Genomic DNA, 22390 nt, shown 5'->3' with positions numbered 1-22390 from the left:
TCTCTCCCAGCCTCTCCATTTTCCTATTAGCCTCTGATGAATCCTCGTCGGCGCTGGGCTTAGGTAACCTTTCACGGTCCTCTTATTAGAGGCTTCAAACGACACCAGATGCAGAAAACCTGCTTGTGATTGGAGTCACTTAAGTTTGGAATCTGCATAATTCCGAGGAAGTAGGTGAGAACGTGACCTTTCCTGGCGAAGGCGACATCTTCATCAATCAAGGTTACCTTGTACCGTGGCAAATTTATCTCTGCACGCAGAAAGCGCCAGGGATCACACTGCGCGGCGGGTAGCGAGCCTGGAACACTTGTAGACTGAGGTTGCACAACGATTCCGTGACCGAGAGGCTGGGGCGGGGGATGCTGCGGCATGGGCCGCGCTGCGAGGACTCAGGCTGTGGAACAAACAGCGCCATAAAGGTCCAGGAGCGAGGCATTAATATAGCGCTGCGTGGACTAAGGCAGCAGGCATGAACAGCGCTGCAAAGAGACCCAGGGTGTGGAATAAACCGCTCAAAAGACCCAGGCGCGAGGCATCATAGCGCTGCGAGGACCCAGGCATCAACAGCGCTGCAAAGACCCTAGCTGTGGAATAAAAAGCGCTGCTAGGACTAAGGCTGTGAAATAACCAGCACTGCGAACACGGAGAAGCTCTCCGCGTCCCTGCCTGTAATTCTCTCCCAGCCTCTCCATTTTCCTATTAGCCTCTGATGAATCCTCGGCGGCGCTGGGCTTAGGTAACCTTTCACGGTCCTCTTATTAGAGGCTTCAAACGACACCAGATGCGGAAAACCTGCTTGTGATTGGAGTCACTTAAGTTTGGAATCTGCATAATTCCGAGGAAGTAGGTGAGAACGTGACCTTTCCTGGCGAAGGCGACATCTTCATCAATCAAGGTTACTGAAATGACTTGGGGAACAGTGGTTAAGAGAGTAAAAGTAGTTTATTTAACCAACAACCCCAGGAGCATTCAAGGACCAACTTCCTCAGTATCTGTGCATCTCTGATCTGCTCCCTGGATTCCACACTCTGGAATCCAGTGAGCACAGTGACCATGAGACAATGACATCATTGCTAAGATACAACATATCTCCCTTTCTACAAAATAAAAAACAAACAATGGAAACAAAGAACACATTTCATATTGATACATATAAGAAATACACAATCAAGGACAGATGTAATCCTTCATCCAAACTGGTCTACATTTAGGCCTAGTAGATACAGACATAGAAATGGGTACATCATCTCTTTTCTCCACAGATGTTTTTGAAGAAATGTCTACCAGACCATTCATTTGTTTGCACTCTAGATCATTACATCTTGTAATGCTTCTCACATTCCACTGTTTACCATCATCTAACTTTACTATATTACCTGTTACACAGATAATTTGTTTAGGTTTAGACCATTTAGAGGAACCAGGTTTCCGATTGCCCATTAATTGAGAGCGTACCCAGTCACCAACCCTAAATGCATTAGCATTACAATTGATCTTAGAATTGTGATTCTGAACATATTTATTTTGATATTGTTGAACCTTAGATGCAAGGTTCTTACCATCAGTCACTTTTGAAATATTTTTAAACATCCATACAGGTTTAACCTTAGATCCAGCCTCACGCCCTTTTAATAAAGAAAACGGAGATATTCCCGTAGCTGTGTGAGGAGTATTTCTGTAACACCATAACATCTCCTTGACAGCATCCTTACAGTTATCATTATTGTTGCTAGCAAGTTGGATGCATTCCTTCAACACCCGGTTGAATCTTTCTATTAAACCATTTTCTCTAGGATTATATACAGAGGTGGTACTGTGTTTAACTCCAACTTTTTTAAGATAAGCGGAAAATTCTTCGGCTATAAATTGCGGGCCATTATCTGATAATATAGTGCTAGGGTACCCTTCTCTTCGGAAAATACCATCGCAAAATTCGATAATATTGGAAGCTTTGATATCCCTTACAAAAGCTACTTCAGGCCATTTAGAGTGAAAATCCATCAAGACAATTGCAAACTTATTTTCTATACCTTTGACATGAAATGGACCACAAATATCAATGGCAACTTTATCCCAAGGCTTTTCAGGAAAAGGAGTTGCCGAAATAGTGGTTTCATGCGATTTGTGAGATTTGTCACTAGACATACATGCTAGACAATTCCTAACACACCTGTCTATGTCCTTGTCCATTCCAGCCCACTAAAAATCATTCCTTGCTCTCTTCTTCATGCTAGTCATTCCACTGTGTCCTTCATGTAATAAACTCAATAGTTTGTCACGCAGAAGTGCAGGTACAACTAATCTGTCGCCCCTCCTAAGAATGCCATCATAAAAAGATAATTCTGGCCAAACCATCTTAAAATCAGCCAAAATAGACTTATCCAAGGATGACAGATCTACACCACCATGTAAGTTATTAATGATTTGTTGTAGTAAAGTGTCATCAGACACAGCTTGAACCCATTCTTGTTTACTGATAGCATTATTACATGATTCTTCGATGTTGGCAACTAACCATTCATCTTTATCCTCAGAAATATCATCTTTGTCACATGGCAAGGGAAGGCGTGATAAACAGTCTGCATTAATGTTTTTATGACCAGGAACATAATTTATTTGAAAGTTGTACTCCTGTAATCTATATAACCATTTGGCTATTCTGGGAGTGGCTTTTGAAGCACCTTTAGTTGTGAAGATGTCAATAAGAGGTCGGTGATCTGTTCTTAATTCAAAACAAGTGCCCCAAATAAAAGTTTTAAAATGGTCTACACCCCACCAACATGCTAAAGCCTCTTTTTCAATTACGGAATATGAAGGTTCAGCACCCTTAAGTGTGCGAGATGCAAACGCTATGATACGTTCAGCCCCATTGTGCTTTTGCATAAGGACAGCACCCAAACCATAAGCACTTGAGTCCACCACGATTATAGAGATATGATCAGGATCATAAGGTTTAAGAGCCACAGCTTTTGTGATGTCTTTTTTGATGTTGTCAAAAGCCTGTTGACATAAGGTTGACCATGCAAAAGAAACGCCTTTTTTCATTAACAATCTTAAATTATGCACTTTGTCAGCAAAGTTTGGGACAAATTTAGAATAGTATTCCGCAAGTCCCAAAAATGATCGTAACTGATCTTTATTAATAGGGTGGGGTGCTTTTTCAATAGCATCCAATAATTTCATTTTAGGTTTAACCCCTTCGTTGGAAATGGTATGACCAAGATAATCAATTTCTTTCACTCCAAACTTGCATTTTTCCCCAGATACAGTTAGACCAGCATCCTGTAATTTCTGCAACACACCGTGTACTGCTTGATCATGAGAAAGTATGTCTTTCCCCCAAATAAGAACATCGTCTTGAAAAATTCTCACATTTGATTCACCCTTCAGAATACTGCACATGACTCTCTGAAAAACTGAGGATGCAGATGCCAATCCGAATGGCATTCTGAGATATTGGAAGGCACCCTCAGGTGTAATGAAAGATGTTAAATGCCTAGAGTCAGAATGTAATTTGATTTGGTGATATGCATTTGACAAATCAATCGACGAGAAAAACATGGCATCTTTAATGCTCGAAATCATTTCATTGATGTGTGGCAGAGGATATCTATCAACCCAGATATTTTTATTCAAGTCCCTCAGGTCCACACACATCCTAATTTTTCCATTGGGTTTGCGAGCCAAAACGATGAGACTAAGCCAATTTGAAGCTTCAATAGGTTCTATTACCTTGGCATTACATAACCTATTTAATTCATCCTTCAAGGGATTCCGTAGGGCAAATGGTACATTTCTTACTTTATGAACAGATGGGGTATTGTCTGCTTTTAAAATGATCTTGTGTTCAAATTTGGTCAAACATCCTAGTTCCTTGCTAAATAATTTGGGAAAAACAGATTCCCATTTAGAAGATGGATCTTCATTAGTTACCAATACATCTTCAAGATAATCATTAGCCAAAACTACTTGGTCAGGATGATTAGGATTTAGTACCAACCCCATTTTTTTAAGATCTTTCCAACTCAATAAAGCACGTCCCTGTTAGACAACATAAACTTTGGTTGAACATGATCTACCTTTGAATGTTACCTTGGCATCAAAATAGCCGATAACAGGTAATCTAACACCACAGTAACCTTTAGGTCGTGCATCAGCTGTTATTAAAGTGTACCTGTTTCCATTTTCCCACATGTTTTTATCGATGATGGTGTACGGCGAACATGAATCCGCCCAAAGCATCATGTAGACATCATTTATCAATACTTCACATTTAGGCGGACAATAGTCTTCAGAGATATCATTAACAAAATCATCCTGCAACATCATCACTTCAATATCATTCTCATTGCCATCAAATACTTCTTCATCACTGTCAAGGTGAGATTCTACGAGATTTACAGAACGCTTCCAATTACTGTAATCGCCAGTTCTACACCATTTGGCAAAATGACCGATTTTTTTGCATTTAATGCATGTAACTTTACTAGCAGGACATTTAATGAAATCAGCAGTGTGTTTCTGACTACCACATCTGTAACAGACTCTTTTGGTAAAACTAGATTTATTTTTAGAAAAACTAGGTTTAACTTCCTTGTTATCGCTTTTATAATCAGATTTTCCATAACCTGTAGATACAGCATTAACATTACTAGATTCATCCTTAGAACTTAACTCTTTGACATAATGGGACGTATTCTCCATTTTTCTGGCTGTGTCAAGAGTTTTCTGTAGAGATGGATTTTTTAGCTCAAGTAAACGCTCTTGAATTTTGATGTTTTTAATTCTATTTATAAACTGATCTCTTATTATTTCTTCGTGTAAGTCTTTGAACTTACATGTGATGGCTAAGGTTCTTAAACATGCCACATATTGTTGCACATTTTCACCAGCTAATTGTGCTCTAGAGAAAAATTTGTGTCTTTCAACGACAATACTCGTTTTCTTACCATAATTCTCTTCTAATGCTTTTAAAGCATCAGAATATACATCAATAGCTGTATCATTAGAACTGGTTTCACTAGTTTCACTTGTTTCATCATTGTCAATAACCGTTGAAACAACACGATTTGTTACAGGTAAAGTTTTTAAAACTTTCCTGCCTTCAACGCCTAAATTGTGTTTAAGTAATGCTAATTTTCTAGAAGGTAAAAATACATCACCACCTATGGCCTCTAAATAGGTCTCAAAAGATTCTGACCAATCTTCCCAATTCATAGAAGGCGGACCAGGAGACTGCAAGAACTTGGGAGGAGCAACTACAGAAGATGAAACATCCATAATGACTATTATGAGATTTAAATATTAGAATAACACTTAGTAAATGCAATAAAATAATAAATTAAAATAATTAATGTAGTCACCGTTGTCAAGGTAGTTTGAAAATAAATAACTAAAATAATTAATGTAGTCACCGTTGTCAATAGCTGGTATTTGAAGTTGTCAGGTGTTTATTCCATTAAGTATGCACTTATTGTTCAAAGTTCATTTCATGTTCTAAGTTCACCACATATAAAAATGTGTACAAAAATTGAACAATCTTGTTTACTGAAGAATGTTTAATAATGCCAAGTATATGTAATAAGTTGTAGACTTGCCGAAGGAAATTGCGTCCGACGAGTGAAATAGCCTTGTTTGTTTACATTCGACGTCTGTACGAGTGAAACAGCATCAGTTGCTATGGTTACTTAAGATGGCCGCTTAACGTAGCGTCAAACGTGATGATGCAGTGATTGATGTCAGAGCGTTGAACGCGCTGATGTAGCAACGCGATGACGCGGTAACTCAGAAGAATGCAGGTGATTGATATCAGACGCGCTGATGTGGCAGCGCGATGTGCACGCGAAGGCAGCAATCAACACGGCGGCATTTTTTGAATGAAGAAACGATGTAAGTGCGATGAAGTTGTTAGCATGCCGGCATCTTTCAAAATAAACAATACTGTTGTAATCCTTAAGACGATAGAAAATAAAGCGATCCTTCGTATTTAAAATGGCATTAGAATTACAATGCTGCGCGCTAATTTGACATGCTAAAAACAGTTCACATGCCAAAAACAGTTTAAAAATTGGATTCAGACTCTAAAAACAAAAAAAAATCCAATTTAAGCGCAAAACAAGAGTTCATCCGTTTCAAAACGACAACGTATAATAAAGGTACCTTGAAACTTTTATAAAATGTTCAGGCTTCCTGGGGTTGTGTGAAGAAATCTTCAATTTGTAGAAAATCTTCAATCCAAGTCTTCTTTTCTTCTTCAAATGTATCCCATCCTCGTGGCCACTGAAATGACTTGGGGAACAGTGGTTAAGAGAGTAAAAGTAGTTTATTTAACCAACAACCCCAGGAGCATTCAAGGACCAACTTCCTCAGTATCTGTGCATCTCTGATCTGCTCCCTGGATTCCACACTCTGGAATCCAGTGAGCACAGTGACCATGAGACAATGACATCATTGCTAAGATACAACAGTTACCTTGTACCGTGGCAAATTTATCTCTGCACGCAGAAAGCACCAGGGATCACACAGCGCCGCGGGTAGCGAGCCTGGAACACTTGTAGACGGTGGGTGCGCAACGATTCCGTGGCCGAGAGGCTGGGGCGGGGGATGCTGCTGCATGGGCCGCGCTGGGAGGACTCAGGCTGTGGAACAAACAGCGCCATAAAGGTCCAGGAGCGAGGCATTAATATAGTGCTGCGAGGACTGAGGCAGCAGGCATGAACAGCGCTGCAAAGAGACCCAGGATGTGGAATAAACCGCTCAAAAGACCCAGGCGCGAGACATCATAGCGCTGCGAGGACCCAGGCATCAACAGCGCTGCAAAGACCCTAGCTGTGGAATAAAAAGCGCTGCGAGGACTAAGGCTGTGAAATAACCAGCACTGCGAGGGCCCAGGTGCGAGGCATGAATAGGCTGTGAAGACCCGGGCAGGAGGCATTAGAAGCGCCGCGAGGACATTGAGGGATTATGACTAACATATTTTCAAACTTTAAACCTCTATCTTCAGTTTGCGGAGACTCCAATAAAAGCTTGCTTCCTTTGCTGATGCGTTTCTGACATTAACATAAAAAAGGTTAAAATATTCTTCTTTGAGGGATGAAAACTGAATAAACGAAAATAATATGAATAAACCCTGAGTCTCGGCCACTTCATTATAAAAGGTGCAGATCCGTTCCTTGTTTTCCCGCCTCTCTCGCACCCCTGTCATGCGCCTGGAGCCGAGCGCGTGCACGTCTAGCGCCCAGGGCCCACTGCAAAAAAAAACAAACGCCCAAGAGTAGTGCGCGCACGCGCGCTACTGCGAGCCATATGTCTTCAATTATCGCGCCCGTGTCTAGGCACGATAATTGAAGACATATGGGCTTTGGTGCACGTACCAGACACCAATAGGACATGGGCGGAGCAACACGACCGCCTATGGCCTATTGCGTTTTCTGTTACAAAAAAACACGCACTCCAAGCCCAATCAGAGAAGACCATAGGAAAAACACACGCACGAGTGTGTTCAATTCCAGGGTTCATTTCTGAACCCCAGACAAAAGAACTCTTGCCTGCCCGGGCACTGCTGCAACGCAGGTCTCAAAGATGACTCCTGGAACCTCATTCGCGCCCCTCACTTCCTGTGGAAATACCTGATCGACGGATGAGCCTTCTCTTGCATATGCTGACACCAGCGGATGCTGGATTCCTGCCCGCCAAATTGCTGGTAAGTGCGCTATTCACCAGTAATCACTACTAAGCGATAATCACCAAATTAATATCACAGGGTGAAATCAGGAGACACAGTCTTTCCTGGAACTGGATCCTAGACGAATTTTCCACCAGGTAGTGTCACCAGGTCACGATCCCATCCTCGTTGCCAATGTTAAAAAGACGTCACTCAGATAAGGTGAAATAAAGTTAGTTTAATAAGCTACCAGTAACCTTCCCTGACAAGCTGCCATCTCACCATCAACTGTCAGCTCCTGCTTCCAAGAGAACTCTCTGTAGCCTCGCATTCTAGCATTTTACATTCCTAGCACGAGCTTGAGAACATAATGTTGGTGACACAAGACATACAAATATAAAAGTTATGATACAGCTACAAGATTCCATAACTGTATGCTGGAAGTAGGAACGTGGATGAAGGGCATCTGCCTTAAGTTACATTCTGGGAAGACTTAGGTCTTCCTATTCAGTTACGACATCTCTCTGGCTACCCCTCTTGGTAGCCACAAGAGCTGAGAACTCTCCCAACCCCTTTAAAGAAGGTAAGGAATCTAGATATTGTGTTTGATGGCAAGCTTACCTTCAGAGATCAAATTAACACAGTCATCTCTTTCTCATTCAATACTTTAAGGATAACAAGAAAGATTCTCCCTTGTATTCCTCTTGAATCGCAGAAGACTGTACTGCTGTTCCCCACTCTCTCTAAATCTGACTACTTCAATGCCCTTTCTTTAAATATGCAGCAGCAATTGCTGAATAAATTCCAGACTCTGCAGAACGAAGCAGAACGGATACGTTTAGAGATCCCCAAGTTTAAATCAGCACTGCAAGCCGTACTTAAGCTACACTGGCTACCAGTCAGGAAATACATTGACTTTAAGGCCCTTTGCGTCACTTACAAAGTCCTTCATGATATGTGCCCGGACTATCTTAAACATTGCTTTAAATGGTAAATTCCTACCAGGACGCTCATGTCTACCTCTTCCAAAATTTTCAGGGTTCCTAAATGTAGGCGTTCCTCCTGGGGAGGCAGAAGTTTAATTTTCTGTACCACCAAACTATTGAATAGCCTACCTCTAAATGTGAAATCCATGGCCAATAGCCTTCTTTTTAGAAGCCTTTAAAATCTTGGCTGTTTGTAAACTAGTAAGGGTCTTCCATCTTAAGATCTTCCAGAACAGTTGGAGTGCCAAGACGCCTCTGGGTATTTGCACCATTTATAACAATCTATCATATCATATCATTTAAAGCTGTATTTATTATCCAGTGGACAGTCTACCAAAAATGCAGTGATTTCATGCCTATCAAATTTAAATGTTCTAAAGCCCTTCTTCGCCTTAGGTTTAACAACTAATTCCTCTTGAAAGTCCCCTGAATGGGTAAAATATTAGAGTTGTATTCCCATCGCCATCCATTCTTCAGCCGCTATTATTCAGCATAGAAAACAACTGAAAAGATTCATATTTCCTACATAACCCTTTTTTTGCATTGGCTTTATTTAGGTTATTTCAATGCCAAGAAATCTTGTATGTGTTGCATAGAAATAAACATATCATATCATACACTTGTATAGTAGACAGTGATCCGGCCACACTAGATGAAGCCATCACGGAAACTGACCAAATGCGATGGGAAGGGGCACGTGTACAAAAATCTGTATTGACAGCTGTCATCAAGCATCACACAACACTGCAGTGTGTAAGCATATTTGTTTGCTGCTCACCACTCACCACTCCCAACTTCCTTTTCTGTTTTCCTCTTTATCCGTCGAACACCTTCTCACAAATAAGCCTTTCCTGGCTTCCCACAGTTGGTCAGCTTAACCTATGTATAGTAGTGATTATCTCTACACCTCTTGCGTAAACTAGGACTGTGGCCTAGTTATACAAGGTTTGGCTTTGCCACTCACAACTGCCTAAACTTAGTTCAGTGAACCAACAATTAAGTGTTACATTTCAGGTTATTGTAGCCCAACACAACCCGCCGTGCCAGTGGTTTCTGTGTTACTAACAGGGAATCAGTGGTAATCTAAACGTTCAATAATTGGTTACACACTCAGTGATCTCTAGAAACAGAATATGTATTTCAACATATTTATTTTAAAATGGTTACTTTTAAACTCATAAATCTAATGCTAACAATATTATTTGGTAACATCATAGCCAACAGAGACCGAGTAGAAAGCCAGTGGGAAATAATTAAAGAAATAGTAACATCAACCTGGCAGGAGGTACCAGGTCCCAAAAAACACCATAATAAAAAATGCATTTCCACTGAGCTTCTCTGCAAAATACATTCCAGAAAAGAAAAGAAAGCTGGAGTCAACACCAGCCGAATGGGAGCAGAAAAAGCAAAAGCTCAAGAATATTACACCAAAACCAAAAAGGAAGAATAGAGAAGCTTAAGAGCACACAAGCAAAGATTCATTAATGGTCCTGCCACAGTAGCCAAGAAAGAAGCAAGCAAATGGAAACATGAAAGAACTCTGCTACATTACAAGGAAAAGCTCTGGCAGATACATCAAGCCAGAAAGACCTATTAAAGACAAAGCTGGGAAAGACAATCATGGGTAACGAAGGCCAACAGCTATGATGGGCGGAGTACTTTGCTGAACTAGCCGGTCCCCTAGTCTTCACCAGACATTCAGCCAACTGACAAGGACTTGCCAAAAGACTGCAGCAGACTAATTAAGGAAGAAATACGGCAAGCCATCAAACATCTGAGAAATGGGAAGGCAGGAGGACCTGACAGAATTCCTACAGAGGCACTGAATACAGACATTGAAACATAAGTAGATATTTTCTACCCTTTGTGTGGAGGGATCTGGGAAGAGGAAAAGGTGCCTTCAGACTGGAAGGAGGGATATCTGATCAAGATCCCCAAGAAAGGCGACCTGAGTAACTGTGCAAACTACAGAGGGATAATTCTTCTATTAACCCGAGGCAAAGTGTTCAACAGAGTCATTCTGAATAGGATGAAGGAACAAGTTGATTCTCAGTCACGAGAGCAGCAAGCTGACTTTCGCAAAGATAGATCCTGCACACACCAGATTGCAATACAGCACATGATGATTGAGCAGCCGATATAATGGAACTCTCTCCTCAATGTCAACTTCATCAACTATGAGAAGGCATTCGACAACGTGGACAGAGAGACACTTTGAAAACTCCTCAGTCACTATGGTGTGCCAGATAAACTCATAAGGATCATCAGGAATTCTTACGAGGGAATTACCTGCTAGATAGTTCATGAAGGAGAACTCACTGAAGCATTTGAAGTGTGTACCGGAGTCTGCCAGGGTTGTTTGCTCTCGCCTTTTCTCTTCCTGTTGGTCAAAGACTGGATCATGAGACCTCCACAGCAAGGAAAAGTAATGAGATCCAATGGACACCTTGGAAGCAGCTCAACCACCAGGACCGGCTCATGACCTGGCCCTACTCTCCCCTACCCATCTGCAGATGAAGAGAAGACCAACAAAGAGGCAGACACAACTTGGCCTCAACATAAACAAGAGTAAAACCAAGATCCTGAAGGCTAACACCGCAGTACTTCTGCAGTCACTCTTACAGGCAATGCACTGGCAGAGGTTGAGGCCTTCACCTTCCTGGGCAGTGTCAGAGACAAGCAGGATGGCACAGACACCAACGTCAAAGCAAGAATCGGCAAAGCAAAGGCTGCCTTCATTCAGCTAAAGTAGGTCTGGAGCTCCAAGAACCTAACGATGCAAAACAAGGAAAGGCTTTTTAACGTCAGCGTAAAATCAGCCCTTCTGTATGGAGCAGAAACTTGGGGGACAACAGTGACCACCCTCCTTCAACAACTGTCTAAGGAAAATCTTCTAAATCTGCTGACCAGACACCATACACAACGGCGACCTATGGCAGACACTTTCCAACTCCCTGCTCATGTAGAAATCATGAAAGATGCTGAGAGTAAATAGGTCACACCTTCCGCAAGTCCACATCAACAACACCAGGGAAGCCCTCACCTAGAACCCTCCACGGAGAAAGAAAAGGGGAAGACAAGAAACACCTGCTGTCGGGGTTTCAAGGCTGACTGCAAGAAATGGGTTACACCTGGAGTTAGATTGAAAGAAAAGCCCAGGATAGAAATTGCTGAAGAGTCCTGATTGATGGTCTGTACCCCTGGAGGGGGCGTAGGCATAAGTAAGTAACATCACAGAGAATAAGAATGAAAATAAGCAAAAAGGTTTCATGAACAGTGAGAACAACATGGAGAAATTGTAACATTACAAGTTGAGCCATTAACCCCTCACTGTGCTATCTCTCGGCGCTAGGCTCTTAATAGCAGATAAATAAATAATCATTTTTTTTTAGTTTCAGAGGTGGTGCACATACCTTGGACAACAAGATTTGCTGTCTGTATGGAATTGCTTGCCAGTTATTTCAAGCACATGGGCAAGGAGATTGTGTCTGTGTGAGAACACAATCCTGGCACCGGTCAGTGAAGGCAAAATGCTTTGCAGAGCCTTGGAGAGTCTTGCTGGAGTCTTGTTCAGTTAAGGTGGCATCCGGTGCCAGGGCTGGCTCTAGGACGGTGCGACCGGTGTCACCGCACCGGGAGCTGACTAGTCGAGGGGGTGCCGAGTTTGGAATTATTTCATGGCTTTAAAAGCACCTGCTGCTGCATTGCTTGCCTCCGGCAATTTTCATACAACAATAAAAATGTCTAGAAAACTCCGGTGATTAATGTTCCTCCGGGAGAGAGAAGGAGTATTGTCTAGTGGAAGTTTTAACTCATTTTATGGCAGCACAGAAGGTTAATATCCCTACTGCAAAGAATGTGTACCATGCAGATCACAAAGTGCATATAGTTTAAATATATCAGTGCTTTTGTCAGAGAGATCTTTTTGTTACTAGCAGTGCTGATGTTAAAATCCTAACATGGAACAGTGAACTACTAACTGTCATCAAAGAGCTCCATGCAAACTGCAAGGTATAGATTAGAGCGTTATGATTTTTTTCTCCATCTTTCATTATTCTAATGTTTTAAAAAGGGTTCATTACGGTAACAAATTAAATTCTCTATTAAATGTAACCCACAACCATGGGGTTATGTTTTGAATTCTGAGTCTGTGCTTCTCCAGACCAAGCACTCTTAAACTATACTGTCTACCAATATGGATGACATGTGACTCACCTTGCAGTTTTCTGGCCTACGTCATTTCTTACACTGTGATTTACATACATATGATTAATTGTCTCTGTGAAATGTGTGTGTGATGTAAAGTGCTCTGACAACCTAAACTGGTGTAGGTGGCGCTATATAACTAATCAAATACATTTGAGAGAGAGTGGTTATGGAGAATTGAGGGGGCACTGCTAAAGGGTGGTAGTGAGGGAGCCTGTGGGGGCGCCAACAAATATTGTCGGACAGGGCGCTACCAGTGCTAAAGCCGGCCCTGTCTGGCGCTGTGCGAATTTGGATCTGCGTCTGTATCTGTGCCCTGGGGAAGATTCGCTCTCAATCAGTGGTTACTCCATCGAGTTTTTATAGGAATGTCGACTCACCTTTGACCTACATTGAGGAAATTCCAACTACTTTCAGATATAACCAGTATGACCGTTCAAGAAAACTTTGTATGGACCATTATGACAAAAGTACATCAAATCAGACTTCATGTTTACTTTAAGCATTCATTGTCTGACCCTGAAACATAAATAACAGGGAACTTGTATTAGACTTATGTCTCCTTGGATATTTTTCAGGGTCTTTGTTGGATTGATTTGACACTTTCACTAGTTCCTCGAAAGATAGGAAGATACAGTATATGAACCTGAGCTAGACAAGTAACTTAACAGGTGGTCACAAAATGGAGTTAGATAACCTAAAACTAAAATAATAAAGCCTAAATGCAATAGTCAAACATAAATAAAGTAATGAAATTATGAAGGGGAACAATAGTAATGTTTTTGACATCCCTGGAATAACTTCTAAATTAAACAATCAATAATTAATCACTAACTGAATGTATTTTTGCATGATCCTGATTATCGTAAGAGCATGACACATTTACAGAACAGAAGCATATGCTAGAAAAGTGTATTTGAGGTATGTATTTAATGCATGTCCAGTAACACGTTTTCAAATTGAAATGAAAGGGGTCTCTGCACTTGAGGACATGATCTTTACAAAACTCCTAGTCAGATAATCCTGATCTCCATCAGACCACAGGCTTATCCCAAACCTTTAGCACATAATTACCACATGCTCATCACATGATGCAGGCCAGATTTTCAACTCCATATTTGCTTCAAAGAATTTCATATCAGTCTGAAGTTATGGTAACATCATTAATTGAAATCTAAGCTTTCCAACTGCACTGTCCTTATCAACAACAACTTAATGGAGTCCGTTGCTCATGTCATGTTTTTCTGGCTGGCTTATGCTAAACCCAGGTCCAAGAGGCTAAAACCTATTTGCCCGCAACGGGGCACACGGAACCATGGGGACGCCTTGTGCATTTCAAAATTGGATCCTAGACCACTCTTTGCCTGTGGAGTGGCCACGTTCTTAAACCACACATGGATTATCAGGAAGAAGACTCAGATAGGAGCGTCAGAGCAACCAGGAGGATGACTTCTCCACTCGGTTGCCCAAGGGTTCATAGGTTGGCACTCATGTTTGAATAGTTGTTACGCACATGCAGTTTATTGTACATAATCACTCTGTAATTCTGTCCTGAGAGGGTTCAAAAGGCAACCAACACTACTGTTGGGTATAAGGTTTAACCAAGGAGGTTCTAAGTGTGACAATACTGGGACGTTCGTCCTTCCCCTTTTACACCGTTTTAAGTACTTTCTAACATGGTAATGCTGTGCCAATTGCCTTTTAATACTGATTTGCTGAATGTGATACTGCTCCTTTGCTGTAGCCTTGAATCTAAATGAACAATCTGTATGTATGTATTTGTAACAACTACTCCATGAATTGTCTACTTTTATACCTCTTTTTTTGTTATAATCGGCGCTTTCTTTTTAGCATTATTAAGACACAACTTATTAAAATAAAGCTTATACAACCACAACAATGTAATGCCCCTTGCAAAGTTATACAAAGAAAAGGAAATGTAGACATTATTGTTCGATTTCCAGAGTTACTCACGTAGACATAGCATGTTCGTTACAAGTAAAACCCATACATAATGTTGGAAATTGAATGCAGTGATTATCCACAAATAAAAGATTATAGTCTTAATGAAGCAGAGAATGCTTTCATATTTCTAACCTGGTTTGCTGAACAGATTTGGAAAATTAATCCCAAGGAGTAAAAGTGCAACCTTCCGACTACACTGTATTCTAAACCTTTATCTATGCTACCCATTTCTAGGTTTCCCTGCACTTGTTTACCTCAGTAAATAACTGTGATGACCATGAAGTAAGAAGGCCAATTCACTGTAACTTTGTTTTTCAGAATAATATGTAAGGTGTTGTCTTCTTTTCCCACAGTGCTAGTGATGAAGGCCAAGTTGCACTGGCCATTGTTCAAGCCTCCAAAAATGACTGTGGTGTCTATCAGTGCACAATTAAGAATAAATATGGGATAGATTCAACAGACTTTCTTCTAAGTGCTGAAGGTAAGTGCTCTCTTTTGTTTGCTCTTCATTAACGTTCATTCACGCTTAATTGTGCTACCTATGTACTGGATCCAGAAAGAATAGGTCCCCTTTTCTGAAAAAGTTGACAGCAGTTATCCCCCATCCTTGCTATGGCAGGGACAGACTAACAATTTCAAAGAAAAGATTACAGGTGTCCCCCGCTAAGACACTGTGAGGGATGGTTGCTTCACTACTCTCCTTTATAATCTTTGTAGCTTTATCCAGCACACAATGCTTAGCTCTCAGAAGCTGGTGTAAAAATTGACTTGAGGTATAGTAAATGAAACACCCAAAAAGTGGTAAGGAGGCTGCTTGCAATAAGTTTAACCCTGGTAATAGTTCGGGGTAGCACTCCAACCATTGTTCATTTGCTTACCATGCCACATCAGTTATACATATGCAAATCAGTCTTGACCTTGTTCCTTATGTAAAACAGGGGCCCGCATTGCTATCGATGCCCGGGCTGCTGGCGCAAGACGCCTCTTAGTTTCCATTCTAAATAATTACCAAATAAAGAGACGGGCGCTGGTAGCAGGAATCAAGAACAGAGTTTATTACTCATGAGGAGAGCCTGTCATTTCGGACACGAAACACAGTGTCTGTCGGGAGGTGCTCTAACAAGTGAGCTGAGACTCCGTCTTTTATACTTTACAAAACACTTGGCATTACAATCACAACATTGTGAAACAAGGAAAAGACATCCCCATAATCCTCGTGTCAATCCTACCCCACATGTGTTCACAATAGGGACCCTTGACCTGCTGATAAGAGGGGAGGGCAATCACGCAGCTGAGTGTTCCGTCAACTGTTTAGGATGTGTGCGCCTGATCATAGCCCAGGGGGTGGGGTGGCCAGGATCAATAGTGGGTCCTTTGAAGAGGAGTGACTTCATACAATAAGGGGCAGTAAATGGTATCTCCTGGCTTAGGCGATGGCCTCGGACATGTGTGGTCAGTCGGACTCGGGGGAAGGGGTCATCAAAGGAGTGGTATTCATGCCGCGTGGACAATCGAGCGCGGAGGGAAGGCTTGTCAACAAAGGGGCATTCATGGAAGGAAAGGAGGTATTGGTCAGGCGCGGCCGTGACTCCCAAGGACAGGGTCTTGCAGAAGAAGGTTTATGACTTGCCTGTGTGAGGGAGAAGGGGAAGGGGGAGCCAGGGTGTGCACAGGGACAGAGTCGCACAGAGAGAGAGATCTTATGACTCATGCATGAGAGAGCGGGGGCAGTCAGGTGCAGCTGGGGAGGGCTATGTCAGCTGAGGCGAAGGATGCCTCTTCAAGAGGAAATGGGGGGTTTGCGTGGGTCAAGTAGAAGGGCTGCCTTTCAGGGCAGGGTCGCGCAGAGGGAGAGGGTTTCATGGTCTATGCATGTGAGAGAGGGGGGGGTTTCAAATACGCGCAGAAGGGAAGCCGGTGATTCTAATCTTAGGCGGGCAAAAGGCCTGGGTGCCTAAAATGGCTGTCATGTACACATGGGTACAGGTCTTTGCTGGCAGAGTGATGCAGTCAATGCTTTACGGTATTCATGGTGCGTGCAGGGAGAGGAGTGGGAAAAGGGAAATGAACGTTGCTTATGTACATCAATATTTCTAATTTTCTACAGTCGCCCCTTTTTACATAGCAAAGTTCATTTTCGTAATCGATGAGGGTACATATAAACAGGTGCGGTCGAAGAATTAGCATTTGTCAATACTAACATATGGCATATAATCATGGACAGTTGATGTGTTTGGCAGAATGCAGCACATAGGAGATTGCATTCGTCGAGTTCCCATCATTTCAAATTACTACATAGCATAAATGTTTCTGACTTAAAAATGTGACCAATGAACATTTTGACCAAGTAGTTGAGGGCGGAATTTAGTTCAATATACAAGATCTCTTCGTCACAGTGTCTTTTAGCAGTGAGCCATCACTGGTAGGCTCTAGTCCGTGTCCTTTCGTTGGTGCTGTTGAGCACCGGCGGTGGAGCTATAGGTCCAGCTCGGGTCTATCCTTACGCGTTGCAGGGTGCAGTCAGTCCTCTGCTGTTAGACCACAGTCCTGTTCCCTAAATAATCCGTTTAGCGGCGCCTTATGCTCGGCACCTATATTTCCGTGGCAACACCCTCTTCCCACTTGAATGCAGTTCTTCCTTTTGGCAATAAGTCACGTAGAAAAGAGGGTGGGTGTGGTTCAAATAGTCGATAGGAGGGAGGGCGGAGTTGGGTCAGAGTTCCTGGGACACACAAAAGGGACCAAGGGAGCAAAGGATAACAAGCGGGCAGGCCCATTAATCGGGCCCAAAGAAGGGGGACGGTGGCTCCAGGCACACGTGGGTTAGCAGGCGGAGGGCTTCAGGGCAGCCCATCAAGTTTCATTTTCCACGTTTGGAATTGCTGTCTCGTCCCGTATCTAGTTGTTCTGCAGCTCCACCTTTGGTCGAGGTCACACGTGTCCCAAGATCTGCAGCCAGGCTGTACGTCACGTCCGACCCTTCTCCTCCGGTGATCGTGAATCTTTGAATAGGTACAAAACAAGTTTTTAGAGAACTGTCAGAAGAAGACATCTATGCATGTGAATTCCCCCCTCAATCCTACACACTTGGGAGATACGCTCATCGGTCACAGTCAGAGGTCTATTACCAGGCAGTGCATATGTCGGCATTCTTATTGAGTTCATGTCAAGTTTATTCATCGTCCCATTTATAACTCAAATGGTGATAAAATAAGATTCCCGTCAACTGTGCATTTCATTAAATTCAATATTTCGGAACATTTCCCTTCAAGGCTGGCTAACCTTTTCAAACAGGGCAGGGGCGCCATCATCAAGAGTCAGGTAAAACAGTTTTTTCTCGAGGGACGACAGTTATTCATGGTCATCATGTTTATATCCGGGACAGCAGCTGGGGTCTATCAAAAGGGGCGGGGATGCTTCGGGTGCTCGCGCTTGGGTGCAAAAGAGGGTGGGGCAATCTGGGCATTGGGGGTCAATCTAGACGTTGGCGTTCGTCTCTGATGAACAGAAAAATAAGGTGCCATTGACATACAGTTCCCCTATAAAAGGCCAAATTGGGGGACTTTAGTCGTCTTACCTGTCCTTTCCTTCTCAGCCAATTCGAGTTCATTCATTTTGCAGAAAGGAGAGGTAGTAATATGGCGAGATACAATCATTTTGGTTTCGGTTAATTTCGCTGAACACCTTCGCATTCAATAAGTATCCAATCAGACTAGTGCCAGCGAGGCACGTTTTTACCATAAAAAGGAAGAGGAAATAGGGAGACTCTCATAGAGAGTGAGAGTCGTACGCAAACTAAACGAGCTATTCAGTACACATATGACATGTAGAGAGAGAGAGAGAGAGAGAGAGAGAGAGAGAGAGGGAGACAGATAGAGGGAGAGAGAGAGATCGAGGGTAGAGAGAGAGAAAGACGTGTACGGTAATAGGTCATTTAGTGCGCTTACAACACAAAACGACAAGGGTCAGGTAACACGCAAACACAGACAGAGGGAAGACATAAATCCGTACATTACATACACACAAACTCAGACAAGGGAAGACAGTACATGTGTTACATACAAAAGCGTTCACGACAAAACACAAAACAGTTGTTGGCCTAACAAAAATCTTCATGCGCATTCTGCGCATTTTTTAACATCCTATTTATTCATGGGCTGAGTTCTTTTTACCTTTCCTCCTTCTCTTCTCGTTGGCTATTTTTGCGAATGCTCCCAATTGCCAATACTTACACCTCGGTCAGCCGGTCAGAAATTAACCTGGTCGGGCTATTGTCCATAGGTGGATCTTAAGCCACTTTTGATTTTCTTCCTTTGGTTGGATGTTCTCCAGGCTGAGGCAACAGAGGGTATTGGTCAGGAGAACAGTCAGGCAGCTTGGTTATATCTATAAGAGGGTGAGAAGGAGGTGGTACATTTCGAACATCAACAATATTTCTAACTTCCCAGACGGGTGGTGCCTGGGTACCCTTACCTCAGGACTTTTCCTAGTCCTTTCCCTTATCTAATTAAACGTCATAATCGCGTTATCTAGCGTGCTAATGTCGAGTCAATTTCCGTCATTACAGTACCCGTCAAGTTTCTATGTCAGTCCATCCTCCCAGTCGTTACGTTCTAAGGAGGAACAGTCATGTTTAAGTCTACGTCTTTAGAAAAACTTATTGTCTTAAGGACTATGCACATATTCCCTCCTTCCTTTTTCGTCGGTGATTCGATCATCGTTCTCCCATACTTCAGCCGACGTTCTGACGTGACCTGCAGAAGGGAGGAGAAAGAAGGGGTGGGGGGCAGCATTCAAAGCACATCAGCATGCAGTAATCCGAAAATGTTTTTACCTACCACATACTCGACCTATCTCCACGTACTGCATTTCTTTACCATCTCGGCGTTTAAGCCCAGAGGGACCAGTAATGTCAGATATATAATCATTTGTGATCTGAGTATCTACATGAGTTACTTGGTCGCAACCCCTTTTGGTTGTATGCAAGGGTGGCGGTCAGGTGGCATTTCTGTGGTGTCGTTTTAAGGCATCTAAAACACTTTTCCGGCTGCCTGTGACACATAATGTAGCTGCTAAATATCTGGTCCTTTTTAACCTTCGGCTTTCATCATACTTATTCTTCGCTCACAGTAGCAAAACATCCAAAACTCATTAATGCAACCGCTACAATTATGCTTTCTTTCTCAAAATACTTTTAATAAAAAGTGTTGATGTATAAATACAGGCCTACAACCCGGTGGACCGGCCACGGAGCAGATTGGAACTGTACATAAGAAGAACGAAGTTGGTGGCAGTTCATTGCATAAAGTGCAGCAGTGCAATAAAATCGTATCAAACTTCCCTACAGAGCAAGCATGATGCATGTCAATAATTCATTTTTAATTAATTCATAAATTCATTATCCAATGCTCATTCACTATCTAAATTACACCAATTCATTTTCCAAATCATAATCAGTACCCACCCTAAGTCAGTTCATTGTCCGAACACATGATCAATATCCATCTTATATCGCTTTCTTTTCCGAGCACATACTCAATATCCTTCATATCTACTTTCATTATCCAAAAAACTGCTCCCAGCTCTCGAGCCGAGTGGTCGCTCCCCTGCTACTGGTATCGTTGTGCCCTCACTGCCTGCATTGTACCTCGCCTGCCGCTTTTCATTATTGCTTATTGTGAAATAGACGCTCTTTGCCTTGTCTAATTAGCCTGCATTGTGCCTCGCCTGCCGCCTTTCATTTTTAGGTCTCGCCTGTCGATGCGCATGCGCATCGAGCAAGGCGAGAGTATTGGCACTTATCCGCTCTTTATCCACACTGCAAGGAATCGTGGCGATTCCTTGCAGTGCACGAGAAATTTAAGCTCAATGCGCATGCGCATTGAGCTTAAATGCGCGTGCACATGCCCCCAGCCGCCTACTCTCTCTCACAGCCTCCCCCAGCTCCGCCCCCTCACTACTTGATTGCACGGCCGCTAGGCCGTGCCTCCCCTACTCTCCTCCCCCCTCCTCCTCTCCTCCCCTGCCTGCCTGCCGCTAGCCTTGCCTACTCTCTCTCGCAGCCTCCCCCAGCTCCGCCCCCTCACTACTTGATTGCACGGCCGCTAGGCCGTGCCTCCCCTACTCTCCTCCCCCCTCCTCCTCTCCTCCCCTGCCTGCCTGCCGCTAGGCCGTGCCTCCCCTACTCTCCTCCCCCCTCCTCCTCCTACTCTCCTCCCCTGCCTGCCTGCCGTGTGTCTCTTTACATGTCTTCCCTCTTTGTTCGTGCTCTCAGCGTGTATCAAAGTGACATGAGCTCTGAGCTCAGTTTCCTTAAGAGTCACAGTGCATGAGAGCCAAGTTTACCTTGATCAGTGACAGTCGCGTTGGCACAGGATATAGGCCGCTCACAAATTCAGTGCGCCCGCTACTGTGTTGAAATTGGGATACAGGCGCACGCCATTTTGGATTGGTCTAGTATCAGGCCGAGACCCGCAGACAGCCAGGAATGTTGGAGAACGCTGATAATGGCTGTGTTTGTGGCTGGTCCCACCAGCACATGCACGATTTGGTCACTTCCTGTTATTCTCTGGCCACATAGACGTCATCCTGGTGAAAGCTGTGACTGTGTACAGGACAGGCTCGTGCTCCGCCACCAGCAATCTGTGCTCCGAGCTCCCAGGCGGCCGCGCCGTGGGGATAATTTTGAACAATAATACACACATCCTCTCTTCATTGCAGTGGCGCAGGCCGCCCTGGGCCCACTGATTGCAGCCAGGCCCGGGTGGCTTTCGAAGCGTTAATGGCTGTTGACAGAATACAGACTGTGTTTGCGACATCTGCTTGCTTGGCTGTGAGCAAGGGTTGTTATTTTATTTTTTTTGCCTTGGTCTCCTCGCGGCATCAAGGTTGTGGTGAAAGGAACCGCCCACCCCTGATATGGAGTTAAAAAGCTCAATTGGAACCAAGGGCTCCTCTTCAGCAGGCAGGTAATGAGGGTAACCATGGAAACCCACCAGAGGAAGTGTATTCTGGCAGGAGGACGTTAATCCCCTCAAGGGCATACGAAGGACATCTGGACTTTGCGGGCACTCGGCAGAAATGTGCATTTTAGTTAAAAAAAATTACCGCTGTAAGAAACGCCCATCTGTAAAAACTGTGTCCAGCGTTGGAGACACAAGGTCAACTTTAGTCTACACAACACCCTCACTCTCACTCATCCTCACTCACCCTCACCCACCCTCAACCCCTCACCCTCACTCACCCTCACCCACCCTCAACCCCTCACCCTAACTCACCCTCACTCACCCTCACTCACCCTCAACCCCTCACCCTCACTCACCCTCACTCACCCTCAACCCCTCACCCTCACTCACCCTCAACCCCTCACCCTCACCCACACTCTCCCCCACTCACCCTCACCCTCACCCACCCTCACTCACCCTCACTCACCCTCACTCACCCTCACCCTCACTCACCCTCACTCACCCTCACCCTCACTCACCCTCAACCCCTCACCCTCACTCACCCTCAACCCCTCACCCACCCTCAACCCCTCACCCTCACTCACCCTCAACCCCTCACCCTCAAC

General features: G+C 43.5%; 1 protein-coding gene across 2 annotated transcripts in view; it reads left to right on the top strand.

Annotated features, from left to right (window-relative positions):
* The window catches only part of ALPK3 (alpha kinase 3), a 1258466-nt gene that overhangs the window by 788191 nt on the left and 447885 nt on the right, over nt 1–22390 (top strand). For both annotated transcript variants that reach the window (XM_086959428.1, XM_086959429.1), the window contains one exon: nt 15174–15301. In XM_086959428.1, the coding sequence (XP_086815554.1) occupies nt 15174–15301 (128 nt within the window). The remainder of the gene's footprint in view (nt 1–15173; nt 15302–22390) is intronic.

The sequence above is a fragment of the Lissotriton vulgaris genome, chromosome 2_2 (assembly GCF_964263255.1).
Source record: "Lissotriton vulgaris chromosome 2_2, aLisVul1.2, whole genome shotgun sequence".
NCBI classification, from domain to species: domain Eukaryota; kingdom Metazoa; phylum Chordata; class Amphibia; order Caudata; family Salamandridae; genus Lissotriton; species Lissotriton vulgaris.
This window is presented reverse-complemented; position numbering and strand designations above follow the sequence as displayed.